This window comes from Kogia breviceps, chromosome 18 (genome assembly GCF_026419965.1).
Source record: "Kogia breviceps isolate mKogBre1 chromosome 18, mKogBre1 haplotype 1, whole genome shotgun sequence".
NCBI lineage: Eukaryota > Metazoa > Chordata > Mammalia > Artiodactyla > Physeteridae > Kogia > Kogia breviceps.
This window is the reverse complement of record NC_081327.1, coordinates 6,157,912-6,177,906: the sequence shown is the minus strand read 5'-3', so window position 1 is coordinate 6,177,906 and position 19,995 is coordinate 6,157,912. Positions and strand designations below refer to the sequence as shown.

General features: G+C 50.5%; 1 protein-coding gene across 3 annotated transcripts; it reads right to left on the bottom strand.

The window, feature by feature from the left end:
* Positions 1 to 1,466: 1,466 nt before the first annotated feature.
* Positions 1,467 to 15,684, bottom strand: TSKS (testis specific serine kinase substrate). Of its 3 annotated transcripts, none has more exons than XM_059046163.2 (11): positions 15,451 to 15,684; positions 14,996 to 15,209; positions 7,085 to 7,180; positions 6,795 to 6,878; positions 6,368 to 6,451; positions 5,514 to 5,794; positions 4,853 to 5,047; positions 3,827 to 4,000; positions 3,015 to 3,150; positions 1,776 to 1,900; positions 1,467 to 1,644 (listed from the first exon to the last, which is right to left on the bottom strand). In XM_059046163.2, exons 1-11 carry the CDS (start codon positions 15,618 to 15,620, stop codon positions 1,488 to 1,490), a joined length of 1,716 nt encoding a protein of 571 aa, XP_058902146.1. In that variant the 5' UTR covers positions 15,621 to 15,684; the 3' UTR covers positions 1,467 to 1,487. The 3 variants fall into 3 exon arrangements, with proteins under 3 accessions (XP_058902146.1, XP_066876476.1, XP_066876477.1); XM_067020375.1 differs by lacking the exon at positions 15,451 to 15,684 and adding an exon at positions 15,296 to 15,337; XM_067020376.1 differs by lacking the exons at positions 1,776 to 1,900; positions 3,015 to 3,150 and having other exon boundaries at positions 1,486 to 1,644.
* Positions 15,685 to 19,995: the final 4,311 nt, after the last annotated feature.

Below are 19,995 nucleotides of genomic sequence, written 5' to 3'. Positions count from 1 at the left end.
TGTTGCTGCACACAGGCTTCTCATTGCGGTGGCTTCTCTTGTTGTGGAGCACAGGCTCTAGGCCCGTGGGCTTCAGTAGTTGTGGCACACGGGCTCAGTAGTGGCTCGTGGGCTCTAGAGCACAGGCTCAGTAGTTGTGGCGCACGGGCTTAGCTGCTCCATGGCATGTGGAATCTTCCCAGACCAGGGCTCAAACCCGTGTCCCCTGCATTGGCAAGCAGATTCTTAACCACTGCACCACCAGGGAAGTCCAAGCTGTTCACTTTTAACTTGTGAACTATTCTGTTTATATTATATTTCAATTGTACATTTAAAAATGGTATTAGTGTGGTGGTTTAAAATATATCCACAAATTGACATTCTCTTCAAAATATGTCTGCAAATTCTTCGGCACACCCTGTGAGTATGATCTGGACTTAGTGACTCAGTTGTAGTGAATATAAAAAGAGAAAATGATGGTATGCAACTTCAAAGACTAGGTCATTAAAGGCACCTTAGCTTCCTGCTTGTTTGTTTGTTTGGTTTTTTTTTTTTTTTTGGCGGTACGTGGGCCTCTCCCATTGTGGAGCACAGGCTCTGGAAGTGCAGGCTCAGCTACCATGGCTCACGGGCCCAGCCGCTCCGCGGCACGTGGGATCCTTCCGGACTGGGACACAAACCCGCATTCCCTGCATCAACAGGCCGACTCCCAACCACTGCGCCACCAGGGAAACCCCCCTGCTTGTTCTTAGACTGCTTGCCCCGGGGGAAGTTAGCTGCCAGGAGAACCTGAGGCCTCCAACCAAAAGCCGTGTGAATGTGCCATCTTGGAAGTGTAACATCCAGCCCCAGGCAAGCCTTCAGGTGACAGCAGCCCCAGCTGATACCCTGACCGCAAACTCATGAGGGCCCTGAGCCAGTACCATCCAGCTACGCCACTCCCAGATTCCTGACCCTCAGAAGTTATGTAAGATAATATGTTATAAGCAGCTAAGTTTTTTGGAGGGGAGGGTACTTTTTTTACATAGTGGTAGACAATATCATTATCTAGTAAAAGTCATCCTAAAAAATGTTGGCTTGACAGGCTCAAACAGCACCACAGAACCTTATTTCTACCCCCTGCCTCCTTTTCAGAGAACTGTACTGGACTACCGTGGCGGTCCAGTGGTTAAGACTCTGAGCTCCCAATGCAGGGGGCCTGGGTTCGATCCCCGGTCAGGGAACTAGATCCTGCATGCCGCAACGAAGATCCCACATGCCACAGCTAAAAGATCCTGTGAGCAGCAACTAAGACCCGGTGCAGCCAAATAAAAAAAGTAAATAAATAAATAAATATTAAAAAACAAAAAAAAAAACCCCAAGAAACTAAAGAACCACCATCGACACCCTGTTGGCTGAGGATCAAGTCATAGTGAGCACAGAGGCTGGTGCATGGTGTGTGTGCAATTTTACTAGCCCTCTTTTGGTGCCAAAAAGGAGATGGAATTCATGCCAGCATGAGGGGCCATTTATTGCTCAGGGGTCGGGCCCCCACGTTTTGGGGGAGTTCCCCCCCCACTTCCTCCCCCCATTGTCCCCATGGACCCCTCAAGTGGCAGGTTGCTGAGCTGATCGTGGAGGGAGCACATCTTCAAGTGTAGGTAGTCCAGAGCGGCCACCTTCTCCCTGTAACGAGAGAGTGGGCAATTAGTGCTCGGGAGGCCCAATGCCTCAGGGCTGGTGTGGAAGCCGGGGCTGACTCAAGCCCTTTCCCCAAGACGTCACCCTCCTCCCATGCCCTCAGCCTCCTTCCTCACTCCGGCTTCATCTTGTCCGTCAGCAACAGGTTCTTGGCCCGCAAGGCTTCGTCTTGGGCCAGCCGAAGAGTGGAGCTCAGGGCCTCTGCCCTGATATGTTTGGCCAAGGCCTGGCGCTCCAGCTCCTGGGGAGAGGAGTGTAGGTGCTGCTGGGCTTGCTGGACTGGGCTGGGAGTGGAGGGGGATCTGGATTGTGGAGGGCAAGGGGCAAGGTCCCCTAGGGCCCGCATTCCTCCCCAGAGTATCCCATCATGCCTTGAGCCTGAGGCTGACCCCAGCATCCCACAGTGCACTGGGCTTCCCAAGTCCCATTGTGCACTAGACTTGTGTCTGTCCCACTATCTGTCCCCTATTTCACTGGCCTTCCTTGTCCCTGTAAGCACTAAATCAGCATCTATCACATTGTCCCCTAATGCCCATGAGCCATCATGCATTTGATGTCTGGGCCCTGGTATCCTATCACATGGTGATCATCTACATCCCATAATTCACATTATGGGATGTGACCCCCACATCTTATCTATTAGGCCAGACTCTCGGTCACAATAATAGTCCTCAGTGCTCTGGTTCCCTATATCTCACAATGTACCAGCCCCCATGTCGTATCATGTCTTAGTCCTCTAGATCTGCCACATGACTGTCGGTTACTGCCTCATTTGTCTGTTTCACCCACTACAACTCATATCCCATCATACATTAGGCCAATATCCCATAATATACTAGATCTCTATGTTTCAGAATGTACACCAGCCTCAAGTTCCATCAGTTATTGGGCCTGAGTCTGTGTGCAATGCCTCACGAAGAGCTGTGCTTCCATTTCCCATAATGCATTAGCTTACTGTGACCTGCTATTCACTGGGTCCGCTCTCTGATCTCAGTGATCCCATATAATGCATTGCCTCTCTTGAGGCTCATAGAAAATCAGGTTTATATTCCATGAAGCTATAGACTGGTGTTTGTCTCCTCTGTCCCACAGTGCACCAGATCCATGTCCCATCATGCTTTGGGCCCATATCCATCACCCAAGCTTCCATAACGATTGACCTATGACTCACTAAACACCAAACAGCTCCCCTCTCACCCCGTACCGACATATTAGAGCCAAGTGTTCCCCCAGCACCTGCTGCCCACAGCTCATCCTTCCCATCCTGCCACACACCAGAAGTATCCTTGTGCCTGGGGCTCCCCCGCCCTGCCCTGACCAAAAAGTGGGGCATGAGGGCCCATGGTCCTTGGTACCAGAATCTTCTTGTGTAGCCTCTGGCAGCTGGGGCAGGCAGGAGCCAGGCCCCTCTGCTTCACCTCGTCCACTAGCGGGGTCAGCGCTCGCTCCAGCAGCTGCTGCAAGGACTCCATGGACAACTGCTGTCCCTGGCTGGGGGAGGGGTAGTCACCAGGTGAAAGAGGCCTCGGACCAACTCCATTCCCAGGATACACCATGCCCATATGCCCAGCCTCCACCCAGATCCCGTTTCCACTGTGCACCCAGGCAACCTTCCCACCATGCACTGGGCCCAAACTACAGTTCATCCGGTATGCTCTGGTTTCCACAGCGTGGGGCGTTCCCACAGTGCCTGGGGATTTCCACCACACGGTCCTCGGTTCATCAAAATCTCACATTTCCCACAATGCAATAGTTAAAACCGATCCCATGTTGTATTGGAAGTGCCCTGCACCCTTCCTAATACAGATCAAGCATGGTATCTTTTGGCTTCCAACACCCCAAGGTCTCATTTCCCTACGATGCACTGAGAAAACTTGCCTCCCACCCAGTACCACTGCCCAGCCTTCCCACAATGCACTGGAAATCCAAGATGCACGAGACATATCAAGTCTTTCTTGCGTTCCACAGGACACTGACTTCACCTTGTGGGGAGGGAAGAAATGTGACTCCCATAATGCCGCGAGACTGGCCCATCCTACAATACATGGGGATGCCCTGTCTCCCACAGTGAATTTCCCTCTCCACTCTTGCTAAAGTCTCATCTCCTTCAATGCTTGGTCCTCAATATGATGCAGAATGCACCTGGAGCCAGGCGCTGCCCCCTTACCTGGCACAGCGGGCACAGGAGCCTTGGGGGGTCCGATCCAGGTTCATAGAGAGGTCAGACCCTCTACGAGAGCTCTGAAATTGCCGCCCAAGCTCCTCCAGAATCGGTTTCACTGGGCCCAGCGCCTCCAGTTCACTCCTCAGTGAAGCCACAGACACTGCTGACCGCTCCACCCTGCGGTGTGAGAGTAAGCAGTACAGTGAGATCGCCTCTCCAACAGTATACAGGCATCCAACGATTTTTGAAAGTTCGCTTTACCCCATTTCATTTTTACAAAAGGCCTACATTAGTACCTGTTTTCACTAACCAAAAGAAGTCCGAAGAGGATTTTCCCTTTTATGAAAAAAAGAGCAAAGCATTTGTTTTGTAGCAAGCTGTTATAGAAGCAGGACACACTCCAAGCAGCTAGAGTGGCGCCACCAAGCCCCTTCTCTGAGAACTACACTCAATATCTCAGCATCAAGCCACCATAGCTTTGAAGTGTGTTGTCTATGGGCACCTGTGCTTTATCTCAATTTATTTTGTGCCTCTGTTAGCAAGATGTATTCTAAGGTAATTGTTTCTTCGCTTTATGCTATTTTGGCTTACCGAAGGTTTCACAGGAACTGTTCTACTTTTGGATGGCAGGGAAACCTGTAGTCCCAGCAAGGCTCCACCTCAAATTAGCCCAGCACCTCTGTCTCCACCCAGTTTTCAATACCTCAGCTCTGCCTTGCCCCCTCTGCTCTGATTGGTACCTCCTTTTGCGTTTTATTGTCGGGAGTGTACCTCCCTGTTCTCTAATTGGTTTCCCCTGTTCCTACTTGGCTCCGCCCCTTGTCCTTTTAAGGTGTGGAACTCACCTCTAAGTGGCTCCGCCCCTCAGCCCTTCTTAGGTATAACACGCCCCTCCCTGCTCTCTAACTGGGGCTTCCACCTGTCAGTATATGCGCTCCACCCGATTGGCTCCAGCTGACTGGCCCACCCCTTTCCCTCAAGGCTCCGCCCCCTCACGTCCCCGCCCCGTGCGTTAGTCTGGGCCCTTACATGGTGCACAGCTCGTCGGTCCGGCCCCGCAGCTCTTGGAGGCCCCGCGCGGCCTGAGCCTGCTCGCGCTGCGCCCGCTCCCACTGGCCCAGGAAGCCGTCGAGCCTGCCGCCTAGGCCCCCGAGCAGCCGTAGGGCCTCCTGCACGGCCCCCTCCTCCTGATGCCACCGGGCGGTCAGTGAGGACACCTCCCTCCTGTAGGGGTAGAGGTAAGGAACGCGTCAGGGCTAGGTTTGGACACGCCCCCGTCCGCCGCGCCACGCCAAGACCACGCCCGTGGCTCCGGACCCACTCTGTCCCCGAATTCCCCAGTCCTGTTCATTTATTGGGTTCCTCTCATGTCCTCCAGAACCCTGCCTCTATCCCCTTATCAGGTATCCTGGCCTTCTCTCGGCCTACCTCCCAGCCCCACATCAGCTCCTCCAGACACTGCCTCCTCAAGATACCGCTCGCGCCAACCCTGTCCCCCGGAGTTGGAGCCTCCAAAGACCTGCCACGTCCCCAAACCCGCCCACCTCATTTTCACCCGACGCGGACCTCCCTGCCACCGGCCCTATATTCAAAACTCGGTTCTTTGAAGTCCTGCCCTTCCGGGTCACCGCCCGCAGAACGCTCCTCTTCGAGGCTCCACCCCCTGGGCCCATCCCAGGATCCCACTCACCTCAGCTCCTCAAGGGAGGCAGAGACCTTCTGCAACTCCTGCTCGCTCACGATGGGGCCCTCCCCTGCCCGGGGCCCCATTCCCCAGCCACCTGGGGCCAGGCCTCGCCGTCGCGGGGCTTCGTCGGGGCTCCCTGGCGGGCTGGAGCAGCCTGGGGGCTGGGTGGCGAGGCCCAGGCCGTGGCGGGAGAGGCCAGCCTCCAGCTTCTGCCCCAGCTCCTGCAGCTCAGCCTCCTGCCTCCTGGGCGTCTCATCCTGCATCTGGAGGTAGCGCAGCTTCTCCTGGGCGGGGAAAGAGGGCAGGGTTACTGCGTCCGGCCCCTTGCCTCCCACCACTACCACCGCCTCCACCACCAAATCTGCCCAGTGAATCCCTGAGGTTGGAAAGTGAATGGATGTGGACACAGGATATCGGGAAGTCCCACCTGAAGTCTTAGTGGACTCCCGCTTGCTGTTACTAGGGAGGGATGCCCCATTCGAAGCCCAGCTGGAGTCCAACTCACCTTGGACTGAATGCCTGCCTCTGTGTCTCCATCTATCCCTCCACCCTCACTCTAATCCTCGAAGGCATCCAATTCCAGTCCCTTCTGTTTAGGAAAAACAGCTGAAGCTTTTCCAACATTTTGGTGGGAAATGAGTGGGTATGTGGGCAGGACAGGCATTCCCACTCCAAGTCCGATACGAATCCCTGTCTCCGGGACTTGAATATGACTGTGTATGGAAAAGTATGACCATGAACATGAAGGGGCAGTGTGCTGGTGGTGGTGGCAGGGCGGGAAGTCCCACCTGAAGTCTACCTCAAGTACTTCGGTTACTTGAGTACCTTCCTCAAACCCTTAGACCCCTCCCCCTTACCTCCAGCAGGGCAGAGTTCTGCTTCAGGACGTTGGTTTTTATTTCAGCATCTTCCACCGACCGGGTCACCTTCCGGCAGTTCTCCTGGGTCAGGACACCAGGGCGGGGGCCATGCCTTCCCATTCCAGTTCCGCCTCCCAACCCTTACCCTCGCTATTTTCCATACAGCCTCCCACCCCCACCCCCACCCCGCGTTTAAGGCACGCCCCCTCCTTCCGCAAGGTCTGCCTTCTGCTTATTGGTCTGCCCTTTCCCGGCTTGGTTCCCTTGGCTAAAGAAATGGTTCTTCCTCGGACCTCTCGCATGCTCCTTTTCCACTTCACCCCACCTCTCTCCCGTCCACCACTCCATTCCTCCCCACTTGCTCTCACCCTCCTCCTACTTCCGCTTCCTACTCCCGACCCGCTCCTGCCCCACAGCGGCTCACCTTGAGTTGACTACAATACCCTTCTAGTTCTTCCGCCTCTTGCCGCCTTCTCTCTAGACTCTCGCTCAGCACAGAACACTCACTCTGGAGCATGGAAGGGAGGAGGGGTTAGCCAGGGCCTCAAGGAGACACCCCGTGGGGAGGAGAGGTGGGAAGCTTCCTTTCCCTTCTGAGCCTCAGTCTCCCCAACGGGGCTATGGGTGCATTGAGTTGGAGGATAGCTCTAAGAGGGCGACGTGACCCTGGAGGAAGAGGAGATGTTGCGGGAGGGGGCGGGTGGTCCTCACGACCTGCAGCGTCTGCACGTGCTGGTTAACCCGGGTGGTCTTTTCCTTCAAGCTGGTGATGGAATCTTTGGCGTGGACCAGTCCACTGTTAACCCAACTCTGGGGAAGAAGGGGAGACAGGTGGGTCAGTGGGTGCGTGGGAGCAAACCCCAACCCCAAGAGAAAGTCTAGAGCTGGCTTTACACCTTGATTCTGCCCTGGAATAGCTGTGGAATTTGGGGCCAGGGCTGCGCCTCTTTGATTCTTGGCATAAAACCAGGGGGCAGCCTCGTTTTCTGCTCAGCGGATGGCAAGAAAAATAAGTAGGATCCAGGAGGGAGGGGGGGTGGGAAGCTCAGATATGGGGGAGGAGGAGGATGGTCTTAACCTGAGATAAACGCCTTTGGGGTCCACAGACATAAATAAGATAAACTGTTAAAACACATGCCTTGTCTTTCTCTCCAGGCAGTGGAGAATTTTAAAGATAACCCACTTTGCAGATATAAGCGCTCACTATGCGCCAAGCCAAGCCCTTACCCACGTTTTCCTTTTTATTCCTCACAACCACACCTCTTGAGGTTATTTGCCCCATTTTGCAAGCGAGGCAAATGAGGCCCAGAGAGGGGATGTCCCTTGTACTCCCGGGTAGATGCGAGACAGGAGGTGGTCTTGTCAGAATTTATGCTCAGAGCCTTTGTTTCAAACCATGACACCATATGGCCTCTGTTCGTTGCTACCTTATGTCACCATAAAATGCTTTGTGACTCCTGTCAAACAAACTGTCTCAGGAGGGATGCATGTGACAGGATCTCCACTCTCCCATTTCCACGTTTATAGAAGAGTTAGCCTGGTACATCACTGCTCAGCCAAAGACTACAATTCCCAGGTGCCCTTATAGCCAGGTGTGGCCATGTGACTAAGTTCTGGCCAATGGAATATGAGTGAAAATAATGTAGGCAATTTCCAAGTCATGCCTTTAATAAAGGAAAGTAGGGAGCACACCTCCCTTTCTCTCTTCCTACAATGTTGATGGCTAAAGCCAGAGCAGCCATCTTGAACCATGAGATGGAGGACACAACATAAAAGAAAACTGAATCCTCACCCTGTGAAGCAGCCATACTCAATTCCAACCACTTATGAATACTTTTCTTTTTCACGGTACACAGGCCCCTCACTGTTGTGGCCTCTCCCGTTGAGGAGCACAGGCTCCGGACGCGCAGGCTCAGCGGCCACGGCTCACGGGCCCAGCCGCTCTGCGGCACGTGAGATCCTCCCGGACCGGGGCACGAACCCGCGTCCCCTGCATTGGCAGGCGGACTCCCAACCACTGCGCCACCAGGGAAGCCCTGAATACTTTTATACATGTAACCAAGAGAACATTTTCCATCTTGTTTAAACTATGCTACTTTGTACCTTTTTGTTACAGCAGCCAAACTTGTGACTTAATAGCTGAGCCCCCAGAACACTGGAGCCTCTAACCTACTGCATCTGAAGAGACCTGCTACACTTGAGACATTTATGTGAGCAACAAACTATCCTGCTTCAACTAGCTATTTTGGTTTCTTTCACAGCTGCTGAACTAATACACAGAGAGAAAAGAGAGAACAAGCTTCCTCCATTGTAAAATGGGAACAACTTCACATTTCTTGCATAACTTCTCTGGAGAACAAGTGTGATAAGAAATATTGTATTAAGTTGACATCAGCAAAATGGTGGAGTCGGGAACCCCCAAATTCCACCCCTCCAAACTGGCCAAAACTATGAGTCAAGTCATTGAGGGGATTATAACAATCATAAACATATATGCACCTAATAGAGTTTCAAAACACATGAATCGGGGCTTCCCTGGTGGCGCAGTGGTTGAAAATCCGCCTGCCGATGCAGGGGACACGGATTTGTGCCCCGGTCCGAGAAGATCCCCCGTGCTGCGGAGCGGCTGGGCCCGTGAGCCATGGCTGCTGAGCCTGCGCGTCCGGAGCCTGTGCTCCGCAACGGGAGAGGCCGCAACAGTGAGAGGCCCGCGTACCGCAAAAAAAAAAACAAACAAACAAACATGAATCAGAAACTGATAGAATTGGGAATTTCCTGGAAGTACAGTGGTTAGGACTCTGCACTTTCACTGCCAAGGTCCCAGTTTCAATCCCTGGTCAGGGAACTGAGATCTGCAAGCCCCAGAGCGGGGCCGAAAAGAAAAAAAATGACACTGACAGAATTGAAGGGAGAAATTGACAATTTAACAGTAATGGCTGGAGACTACAATACCTCACTTTCAAGAATGGATTGAACAACTAGAGAGTAGATCAACAAGGAGATAGAAAACTTGGACAACACTATAAACCAACCAGACCTGACAGGCACCTACAGAACATTCCACCCAACAAAAGAATACACATTCTTCTCAAGTGAAATGAAACATCGTTCATATGGTCAAGGACAGACGATATATTAAGTGACAAAACAAGTCTCAATAAATATAAAAGGATTTGAAAACAAGGTATGTTTTCTGACCTCAATGACCTCAGTAGAATGAAATCAGGAATCAATAGCAGAAAGAAATTTGAGAAACTCACAAATATATGGAAATTAAACAACACACTCATAAACAGCCAATGGGTAGAAGAAGAAATCACAAGAGAAATTATACTTAGGAATGAGGGAAAATGAAAACAACATACCAAAACTTGTGGGATGCAGCAGAGGCAATACTTTGAGGGAAATTTAGAGCTGTAAACACCTACATCAAAAAAGAACTTAGGGCTTCCCTGGTGGCACAGTGGTTGGGAGCCCGCCTGCCAATGCAGGGCACACGGGTTCGTGCCCCGGTCTGGGAGGATCCCACGTGCCGCGGAGGGGCTGGGCCCGTGAGCCATGGCCGCTGAGCCTGCGCGTCCGGAGCCTGTGCTCTGCAACGGGAGAGGCCACAACAGTGAGAGGCCCGTGTATCGCAAAAAAAAAAAAAAAAAAAGAAGAACTTAAAATCAGAAACCTAATCTTCCACCTTAAGAAACTAGAAAAAGAAGAGACAACTTAACCCAAAGCTAGCAGAATGAAGGAAATAATAAAGATTAGAGTGGAAAAAAATGAAATTGAGAATAGAAAAACAGAAAAATCAACAAAACCAGAAGTTGGTTTTTTGAAAAGGTCAACAAAATTGACAAATTTTAAGCTAGACTGACCATGAAAAAGAGGAAGAAGACTCAAATTACTAAAATCAGGAAGGAAAGAGGGGACATTACTACCAATCTTATGGAAAGAGAAAAGATTACAAGGGAACACTATGAACAATTGTATGTCATCAAACTTGATAATCTAGATGAAATGGAAAAATTCCTAGCAAAACACTAACTCAAGAAGAGCTAGGACATCTGGATAGACCTGTAATAAGTAAAGAGGTTGAGTTAGTAATTTTAAAACTTCCAACAAAAAAAGCCCAGATGGCTTCACTGGTGAATTCTACTAATCGTTTAAAAAAGAGTTGCTGCCAATTCATCTCAAACCCTTCACCAAAAAAACAAAAAACAAACAAAACAGAAGAGGAGAGAACTAACTCATTCTGTGAGGCCAATGTTACCCTGATACCAAAACCAAAGACATCACCAGATAATAAAACTACAGCTCAATATTCCTTCTGAAAGCAGCCACAAAATTTTCAACAGAATACTAGCAAACCAAGTCCAGCAGCATATAAAAAGGATTATACACCATGCCAAGTAGGATTTATCCCAGGAATGCAAAATTGGTTCAGTGTGAAAATTAACCCATGTAACATTCCGTATTAGTAAAATATAGGGGGAAAAATACAATCATGTCAATGAATAGAGAAATAGCATTTGACAAAATCCAATGCCCTTTCATGATAAAAACACTCAACAAACTAGAAGCACAAGGGAACTTTCTCATCCTGGTGAAGGGCACCTACAAAAAAGAAAAAAACTAAAAACCAATAAAGCCCACACAAAACCATGGTGGTTTAAAATATGCCCACGCATTTTTTGAGGCTCTTAAAATGTGGAGACTTATTCCCATCACTTGAGTGTCAGCTGGACTTAGTGACTCATACCTAGTAAATCGAATAAGGCAGAAGTGATGGTATGTGACTTAAGAAGTGAGTTCATAAGAGGAACCATGTCTTCCTTCTTGCTCACTCTTGCTCTGGAGAATGATAGTTGCCATGTTCTAAGCAGCTACCTATGGAGAGGCCCGTGTGGCAAGGAACTGAGGCCTCCAACCAAGAGCCATGTGAGTGTGCCATCTTGGAAGCCCAACCTCCAGCTCCAGTCAAGCCTTCAGATGACTGCAGCCCCTGCCAAAATCTTGACTACAACCTCATGAGAGACCCTAAGCCAGAACCACCCAATTAAGCCACTCCAGGTTTGTTGTTTTAAGGTCGGGAATCATTTGTTTGACAGCAATAGCTGTGATATTTTTAAACTGAAGACCCAATGGTCTTGGATTTCCCATAGGTAGCTGTTCTGGCAAACCAGGGGAGCAGGTTCTGGAGTCAGCTCAGTTCTTCCACTTACTAGCTGTATGACCTCAGGGAGGGGACTTCACCTCTCTAAGCCTCTGTTTCCCTACCTGTAAAATGGGGAGGGACTAGTAACTACCTTCACAGGGCTGCTGTTGGGAGGAACACAGGCTAATCCAGAAAGGCCCTTGGTCAATACTTGGGAAAAGAGAAAGTGCAGCTGGGGTCACTGGAGGTGAGTTTTAGCTTCACTGAGAGCAGATTTGGGGAATGGTGAAGGCAGAGGCTGCTAGCCTCGGCTAAAAAAGCGAACGGCGTGGTGGTGGGGAACCAAACCCGGGGATAAACCTCTCCTTGGCCATCCACATGCCATGCAACTGGGCAATCCAACTCCCCACTCCGAGCCTGCCTCGGTTTCCCTTCTTGTCAAATGGAAATGAGGATACCTCGCTCAGATGGTGGTGAGGAAAGTTCGAGAAGATGATAGGATCCATAAGCCAAGTGCAGCGATCAGTGTCAGCATCGTTAAACATAAAGACAACACGACAGGACCTACCAGGAAAGGGCTTAGCACCGAGACCCTGCAGCAGCCTCAGGGAAATCTGTAGACAGCAGGACAAGTTCCAGGCAGGGCTCAAAAGACCTGCTCTGGCCATTTCCGCATGGAGGCACTGACCTTCCCCCAAAGCAATACTACCTCCTCAGTTGCATCCTTTGGCCTCATAAAGATGTCAGAGCTTAAGACAGGAGCCAGGGAATTCCCTGGCGGTCCCGTGGTTAGGACTCCGTGCTCTCACTGCCAGGGGCCTGGGTTCGATTCCTGGTTGGGGAACTAAAATCCCACAAGCTGCACAGCACGGCCAAAAAAAAATAAAAGCCAGGAGCCAAAGCTGTCTGCTTCACCATTCTCCCGCTGACCCTCCATCCAGTCCTGGAATTATCACTCTCTCACCCAGGGTCTCCATCGCTCCCGGGTTCTTTTCCTTTCCTCTCTAGTCCCCTGTCCCACCTCTCTCTCTGGTGTCCGTTCCTTCCTTCTCTGGGTCTCTGGCCCCCTCCTCTATCTCTGGTTTTCTGTCTCTGTCCTCCTTCCCAGGTCCCCGTCCTCCTCTCTCTGGGTCTCTGTCCTCCTTTCTCTCTGGGTTTCCACCCCCTCCTCTCTGCCCATCTCCAGCTTTCTCTCCCGATGTAGTTCAGAGGCTGTGTGCCAGCCTGTGTCCTTCCTGTCCACGTCCTCAGGGTTCCTGCCCGTACCCTAAGGTGTTGACTGACAGTACTTTTTCCATTTTATGGAGAAGCCCCATAGAGGCTGACGCTCCCCTGCAGCCCCACAGTGAGCTGCAGCTGCATCAGACCTTGATCTTGGCCGCCCAGGGCTCTTTCTCAGGCATCACAATCCTCTGGAGGATGTGACTCAGAAATAGCTCCGGTGGGAGGCGGACCTCTGCAAGTGCTGCCTGAGTGATGCTGGAAGAGAAGGGGAGGAAAGTGTTCTGGCGGGAGGGGTTGCCTCCCAGGCCGTCCATCCCACCTGGACTCTCTCTCTCTCTCTGCCTGCTGGTTTCTCTCCACCTGGTCCTCTTACCCTGGACACTCGCCCGGCCTCCTCTCTGGCCTGCCTGCCTCCAGTCTCTCCCCTCCAAACGTCTCCCACCCGAGGCCAGAGGCATCTTCTAGGGAAAGAAAGCATCACACTCGCTAAGCTTCTGGTCCTGACCCTGCTTCTTACAAGCTGTCTAACCTTTCAGGGGATCACTCCACCACCTCTCTCTACCTCACTTATTTTTCTTTTCATGTTCCTTGCAGAACCTCTAAGAGAGGAAAACGAGACACACACACACACCCCCTCCATAGGGATGTAGCACAGTGCCTGGAACATAGTAGATGCTCAGTAAATGGGTATGGAGCCCAAATGCCGAGTTGCCCCCCTCCCCTGCCCAGGAACCCTCAGTGGCTCCCCCATTGTCCTCAAGAGAATGGACAATGCCCACATTTCTCGGCCCCTGTGTCCTGTGCCCACCCCCTGCCAGCCTCACCTCTCCCACACACCACAATCTAGCCACAGGGACATGTCCCCCAGGCTCTTTGCAACTCCTGCCCTTTTGCATATGCTGTTTCAGCTAGGTGGAATACCCTTCCCTGTATTCTGCCTTCCTTATCTTCAAGATCCAGCTTGTGTGCTGCCTTTTCCAGAAAGCCTTCCTTGACCATGGTCGGCTGGGCCAAGGCCGCCTTCTTCAGGGCCCCCACAGTGACCTCCACTGCCCCCAGCAATGCAGGTGCTGACTCCTAAGCCCGGCTCCACCACTTAGAAGCCATAGGCCTTTGGGTATGCTAATTAACCTTCTAGGGCCTCAACATCTTCATCTGTGAAATGAGGATACAAATGATGACTAACTATTCCGTGCATACAACTGACTGTTGTGCTAACCATTTTACATGAATGAATGAATTTCACTGTCATGACAACCTCATGAGATGGATGCAGTTCTCTCCAGAACTCTGTGTTGGGTGCTGCTCTATTTCCTCTTCCTAGAGCAGTGCCTGGCACATTGTAGGTGTTTAAGAAGTATTTCTTGAAAGAACAAACACATGCATCTCCATTTTACAGCTGAGGACACTGAGGCTCCTGGAACACGGAAAGTGCTCAGTATATGCTCGTGAATCTTTTTCGACCATGCCGTGTGGCATGCTGGATCTTAGTTCCCTGAGCTGGGGTTGAAGCCATGCCGCCTGCAGTGGAAGCTTGGAGTCCTAACCACTGGACTGCCAGGGAATTCCCACTAGTGAATCTTATTAGTATCATTATGGCCGGGATTACTGTTAGTGTAATTCTCAGTGTCCATGTCAAGCCAAGTTCAGGGTCTGACCCAGGAGAATCCTGGCAGGGGGTGGAGGTTGGTGGGAGAGTTAAAGGACCAAGCTGTAGCATGCTATGCTCTAGTCAGGAATTCTCTAAATTCTCCTAGATCGTGCTCACCTCCTAGTTTTGCCCCACAGTCTGAGGTGGTCCGCTCAGAGAACTCCTGCTCATCCGTCAAAGCCCAGTTCCAACACTGCCTTCTCCAGAAGTTTTCCCTGATACCCCTAGCCTGGTCTGAGGGGCCCTTTTCTGGGATCCCCAGTGTTACCTCCATTATGGAATTTGTCACCCCAGTCCGGGTCTGTCACTCCCACCAGACTGGGGGCTTTCCTGGGGCAGGGACCTGGCCTGATTCCTATCTGTGACTCCAGCTTCACCCAGGACATTTGGAAGTGACTGAATGAACAAAAGACCAACTTGCAGGCAGCAGGCAGCATTCACCCTGGATGGAGCAGATTCACGGCTGACTGTAGGGCCTCAAAGGGTGACAAGAAGCTTCTCATTCCAAATCAAGAAGACACCCTCCCGAAACCCATCCTCAGTATCTGCCTACCACCAGGTTGAGAGCCCCCGTATTCCCCAGCCCAGCCGAGGGCCCTCTCACCAGTATTTCCGTGATGTCTGGGTCATCTGGAGCCCAGGGTGGGTTGGGCGTGGGCAGTGCCAGCAGGCCGCTGTCTTCCACGGTTGAGTCTGTCCCTGAGGAGTCGGTGGGCTCCACGGTGGCCAGGTTGAGCAGGGACACATTGGTGCAGGCTGAGGACCGTCTGAGGTTCAGACACCAGTGCAGCGGCTCATAGGACATCCGGGGCTCCACCCTGGGGAGGAGACACAGGCAGGAGGGTCAAGATGCCACCCCAGCAGGGTATGGCCCCTCCCGCCTCCCTGTCTGCACATTCCCTACTCTCTCTGACTTCAACCTCGCCGCCTGCTTTCTTCTTTCTCCTCCTTCCCTGCTGCCTGTTTTCCTTTCCAACAGCACCCACGGTGGGACTCGCGCTCTGTCAGAGGCAAGGGCTGAGCTCTGGGACCGCCCCCGACAGGGTGCGACAAACCCACCCGTGGAAGGACACGGCCTTCTTTTTCTTCGCGATCCCTTTGACTGGGCTGCTCACACCCCCAGGAGCCTCGGGCACCAGCTGGGAGCGACTCTCGACCCCCGCGGGGGGGTCCCCGGCCTCATGGATCTCTTTGGACTGCCAGATCGTCTTCACCACCACGCTCGCCATGGCCTGTGGAGGGCGTGGCTCCCAGGGCCTCCTTCCTCGGAGGCTCTCCACCTACACTGACCACTGACCCTCACCGTCCCTGTCCGCACAAGCCTGCCTCATAAAGGACCCAACCACCGGGCCCCAGTAAGCGGGGGGGCGGGGGTGGGGACGTGACTCAGCACATTTCCCCCGGGGGGGGCTCAGTGAACTCTGTTCAGGATTCTAGTTCTACCCTGATCTGTCCCTCCCCTTCAGAAACACAGTGAAATTCATTCTAGTCCAGAACTTAACAGTGGGCGGACCCACTGGTTCTTGGGAGGGGTCCAAATTACCTTTCCCTGAACCTCACTGTGGTGTCACCCAGCCCCCCCATTCAGACTTGCTTCATGTAATACATTGGACTTGTCGCTTTCCCGGGATCTGGGGGACGATGAGGATTGAATACCAGCGCCGGAGGATCTTACATTCTAGGGGGGGGGGGGGTGTGGAAGGGGACAGGCAGGCAATAGAAACACACCAAAAATACCAGATGTCTGAACGTGATATAAAGGGAATCAAAACTGGGTGATGGCCATGTGGACATTTGTCAAAGCTTGTCGATTTGTGCACCTGGGATTTGAGCCTTTTATTGTGTGTCAATTCTCCCTATTAAAGAATCTAAACAAGCACTGAGCTATATAGTTCATGATGTGTATGTTGAATATTTGGAGTTGTGTTAGCCCCTGGGACTGCGGTAACAAAGTCCTGCAGACTGAGCGTCTTAAACCATAGATAGTTACTGTCTGGCAGTTCTGGAGGCCAGAAGTCCAAGGTCAAGGTGTCAGCAGGGTTGGTTCCTTCTGAGGCTGTGAGGGAGAATCTGTGCCTCACCCCTAGTATCTGGTATCCTTAGGTGTTCCTTGGTTTGTAGATGGCCATCTTCTCCCTGTGTCTTCACACTGTCTTCTCTGTGGAACGGTTTATCTCTGTGTCCGAATTTCGCCCCTTTTAAGAAACTGCACATTGGATTAGGGCCCAACCAAATGACCATGTCTTAATTTGGTCATCTGCAAAGACCCTATTTCCAAATAAGGCCAAATTCACAGCTACTGTGGGTTAGGACTTGAGCATCCTTTGCAGGATGTAATTCAACCCGTAACAGGGTGGATGAGTACTGATACCTGCAACTTTGTTTTATTCTGTTTTTTTATTGAATAAATTTGACTTGTTGTTGTTGTTTTGTTTTTTTGCCACGCTGCACAGCTTGTGGGATCTTAGTTCCCTGACCAGGGATCGAACCTGGGCCAAGTCCTAACCACTGGACTGCCAGGGAATTCCCAGACATATAGTGTTTATAAATTTAAAGTGTGTCTTACTTTGATACATTTATATATTATAATATGATTGCCATGGTAGCTATATTATCACGTCATTATAGTACAATATTGTTATCTATATTCACTATACTGTGTATTAGATCTCTATGGCTTATTTATTATTTGTTGCAAGTTTGTACCCTTAAACAACATCAGACTTATCTCCCACACCCTATCTGCTGGTAACCACCATTTTAATCTTTTTTTACAGGTTAGACTCTTTTTTTTTTTCAGGTTAGACTTTTTAAGATTCCACATATAAGTGAAATCATACAGTACTTGTCTTTCTCTGTCTGGTTTATCTAGCTTAGCGTAATGTGCTCAGGGTCTGTCCGAGTGGCTGAAAACGGCAGAATATCCTCTTTTCACGGCCAGATACTATTCCATTGTGTGTATATACCACCTGGTTGTTGCCATATCTTGGCTATTGTGAATAGTGCTATTTGCAACTTACTTTGAATGCATTAAAAATACACGATGGATTGGGACTTCCCTGGTGGCACAGTGGTTAAGAATCTGCCTGCCAACGCAGGGGACATGGGTTCAAGCCCTGGTCGGGAAGATCCCACATACTGTGGAGCAACTAAGCCCGTGGGCCACAACTACTGAGTCCGCTCACCTAGAGCCCGTGCTCCACAACAAGAGAAGCCACCGCAACAAGAAGGCCGTGCACGGCAATGAAGAGTAGCCCCTGCTTGCCGCAACTAGAGAAAGCCTGTGCGCAGCAACGAAGACCCAACGCAACCGTAAATAAATACATAAATAAGATTAAAATAAAGAAATAAATTAGGATAACTTGAAAAAAAAAAAAGACTCCTGTGCTCCCAATGCAGGGGACTTGGGTTCGATCCCTGGTCAGGGAACTAGGTCCTGCATGCATGCCGCAACTAAGAGTTCACATGCCGCAACTAAGGAGCAGGCAGGCTGCAACTAAGGAGCCCGCCTGCTGCAACTGAGACCAGCCAAATAAAATAAATAGATTTTTAAAAAATTTTTTAAAAAAACACATGATGGATTGATGGATGGAGGAAGGGAAGGCCAGATGGAGTTGTGATAAAGCTAGTGGAGTAAAACGTTAATACCAGCATTGGGGCGATGGGGTATATGGGTGTTTGCTGTACAGTTGTTTCAACTTTCGGAATATTTAGAAATTTTCATTGTGAAATGTTGGAGAAGCAGCTGGGTGATGGGGATGAAATGATTTCATGGGGGGGGGCTTGCTTTAGAATAATCCAGTGGGGGGTAGGGAAGTCAAATGCAGGGGATTATAAATGAAAGAATAAAGGTTATATGTTGATAACTGTTGGAGCTGGGTATATGGGGGTGCATTATACCCTGCTTTGCAGGGGTATATTTGAAAATTTCTATAACACATTAAAAAAAAATTTATTTTGTTTTTATTTTTTGGCTGTGCCACGTGGCATGTGGAATCTTAGTTCCATGACCAGGGTTTGAATCCAAGCCCCCTGCATTGGGAGTGCAGATTCTAAACCACTGGACCACCAGGGAAGTCCCTTAAAATTGTTTTCAATTGAAGTATAGTTGATTTATAATGTTTCAGGTTTACAGCAAAGTAATTCAGTTATATATGTATATGTGTATATATATATTCTTTTTCAGATTCTTTTCCATTCTAGGTTATTACAAGATAGTGAATACAGTTCCCTGTGCTATATAGTAGGTCCTTGTTGTTTATCTATTTTATATAAAGTAGTGTGTATCTATTAATTTCAAATTCCCCATTTATCCCTCCCCCCTTCCCCTTTGGTAACCATAATTTTGTTTTCTATGTCTGTGAGTCCATTTCTATTTCGTTAGTTCTTTGTATCATTTTTTTAGATTCCCCATATAAGTGATATCACATGATATTTGTCTTTCTCTGACTTACTTCACTTAGTGTAATAATCTCTAGGTCCTTCCGTGTTGCTGCAAATGGCATTATTTCATTCTTTTTCATGGCTGAGCAGTATTCCATTGGATATATGTACCTCATCTTCCTTAGCCATTCATCTGTTGATGGACATTTAGGTGGCTTCCATGTCTTGGCTATTGTAAATAGTGCTGCTATGAACGTTGGGGTGCCTGTATCTTCGAATTAGAGTTTTGTCTTTCCCGGATATATGCCCAGGAGTGGGATTGCTGTAACACATTTTTTTTTTTAATACTGGATAAGGGGTTCAAGTACGACATGGAGAAGTCACTTTATTTTTTTATTTCTTTATTTATTGGCCACGACGCACGGCATTGTGGGATTTTAGTTCCCTGACCAGGGATTGAACCCGTGCCCCTTGTGGTGGAAGCACAGAATCTTAATCACTGGACCGCCAGGGAAGTCCCGAGAGGTCACTTTTTTTTTTTTTTCTTTTTTTGGTGGTATGAGGGCCTCTCACTGTCGTGGCCTCTCCCGTTTCAGAGCACAGGCTCCGTACGCGCAGGCTCAGCGGCCATGGCTCACGGGCCCAGCCGCTCCGCGGCACGTGGGATCTTCCCGGACCGGGGCACGAACCCGCGTCCCCTGCGTCAGCAGGCGGACTCTCAACCACTGCACCACCAGGGAAGCCCCGGAGAGGTCACTTTAAATCCCTAAACCAGAAGTTCTCTCCTAGGAGGGGACATTGCATTGAGACCGGAAGGATCAGCCAGCCATGGGGAAAGCTGAGGTGGGCAGGGGGCAGGAATGAGTCTGGAGGGTCTTAATGGCCAAGAGGAGGCCGGTGTGTCTGGTGCATTTAAGCTGCGGAAGGACACAGCTGACTGATGTTGCAAAAAGCACCCTGAGTGTCCAGGATGGAAGCAGGGAGAATGGCCAGGGATGTCGCTACAAGGTTCCAGGCAAAAGGTGATGGTGACGGTGGCCTGCACCAGGTGAGACAGTGGTGATGAGAGGAGGTGGCCGGCTTTGGGGTGTGTTCTGGCTTTGGTTTGGGGTGAAGGACAGGAGGGGGTCCGTCCTGGCAAGAGTGCCTGGGTGACTGATGGCGGGTCCAGCTGCCAGAATGGGAAGATGGGATGAGTCCGGTTTTTCTGGAGAAAATCAG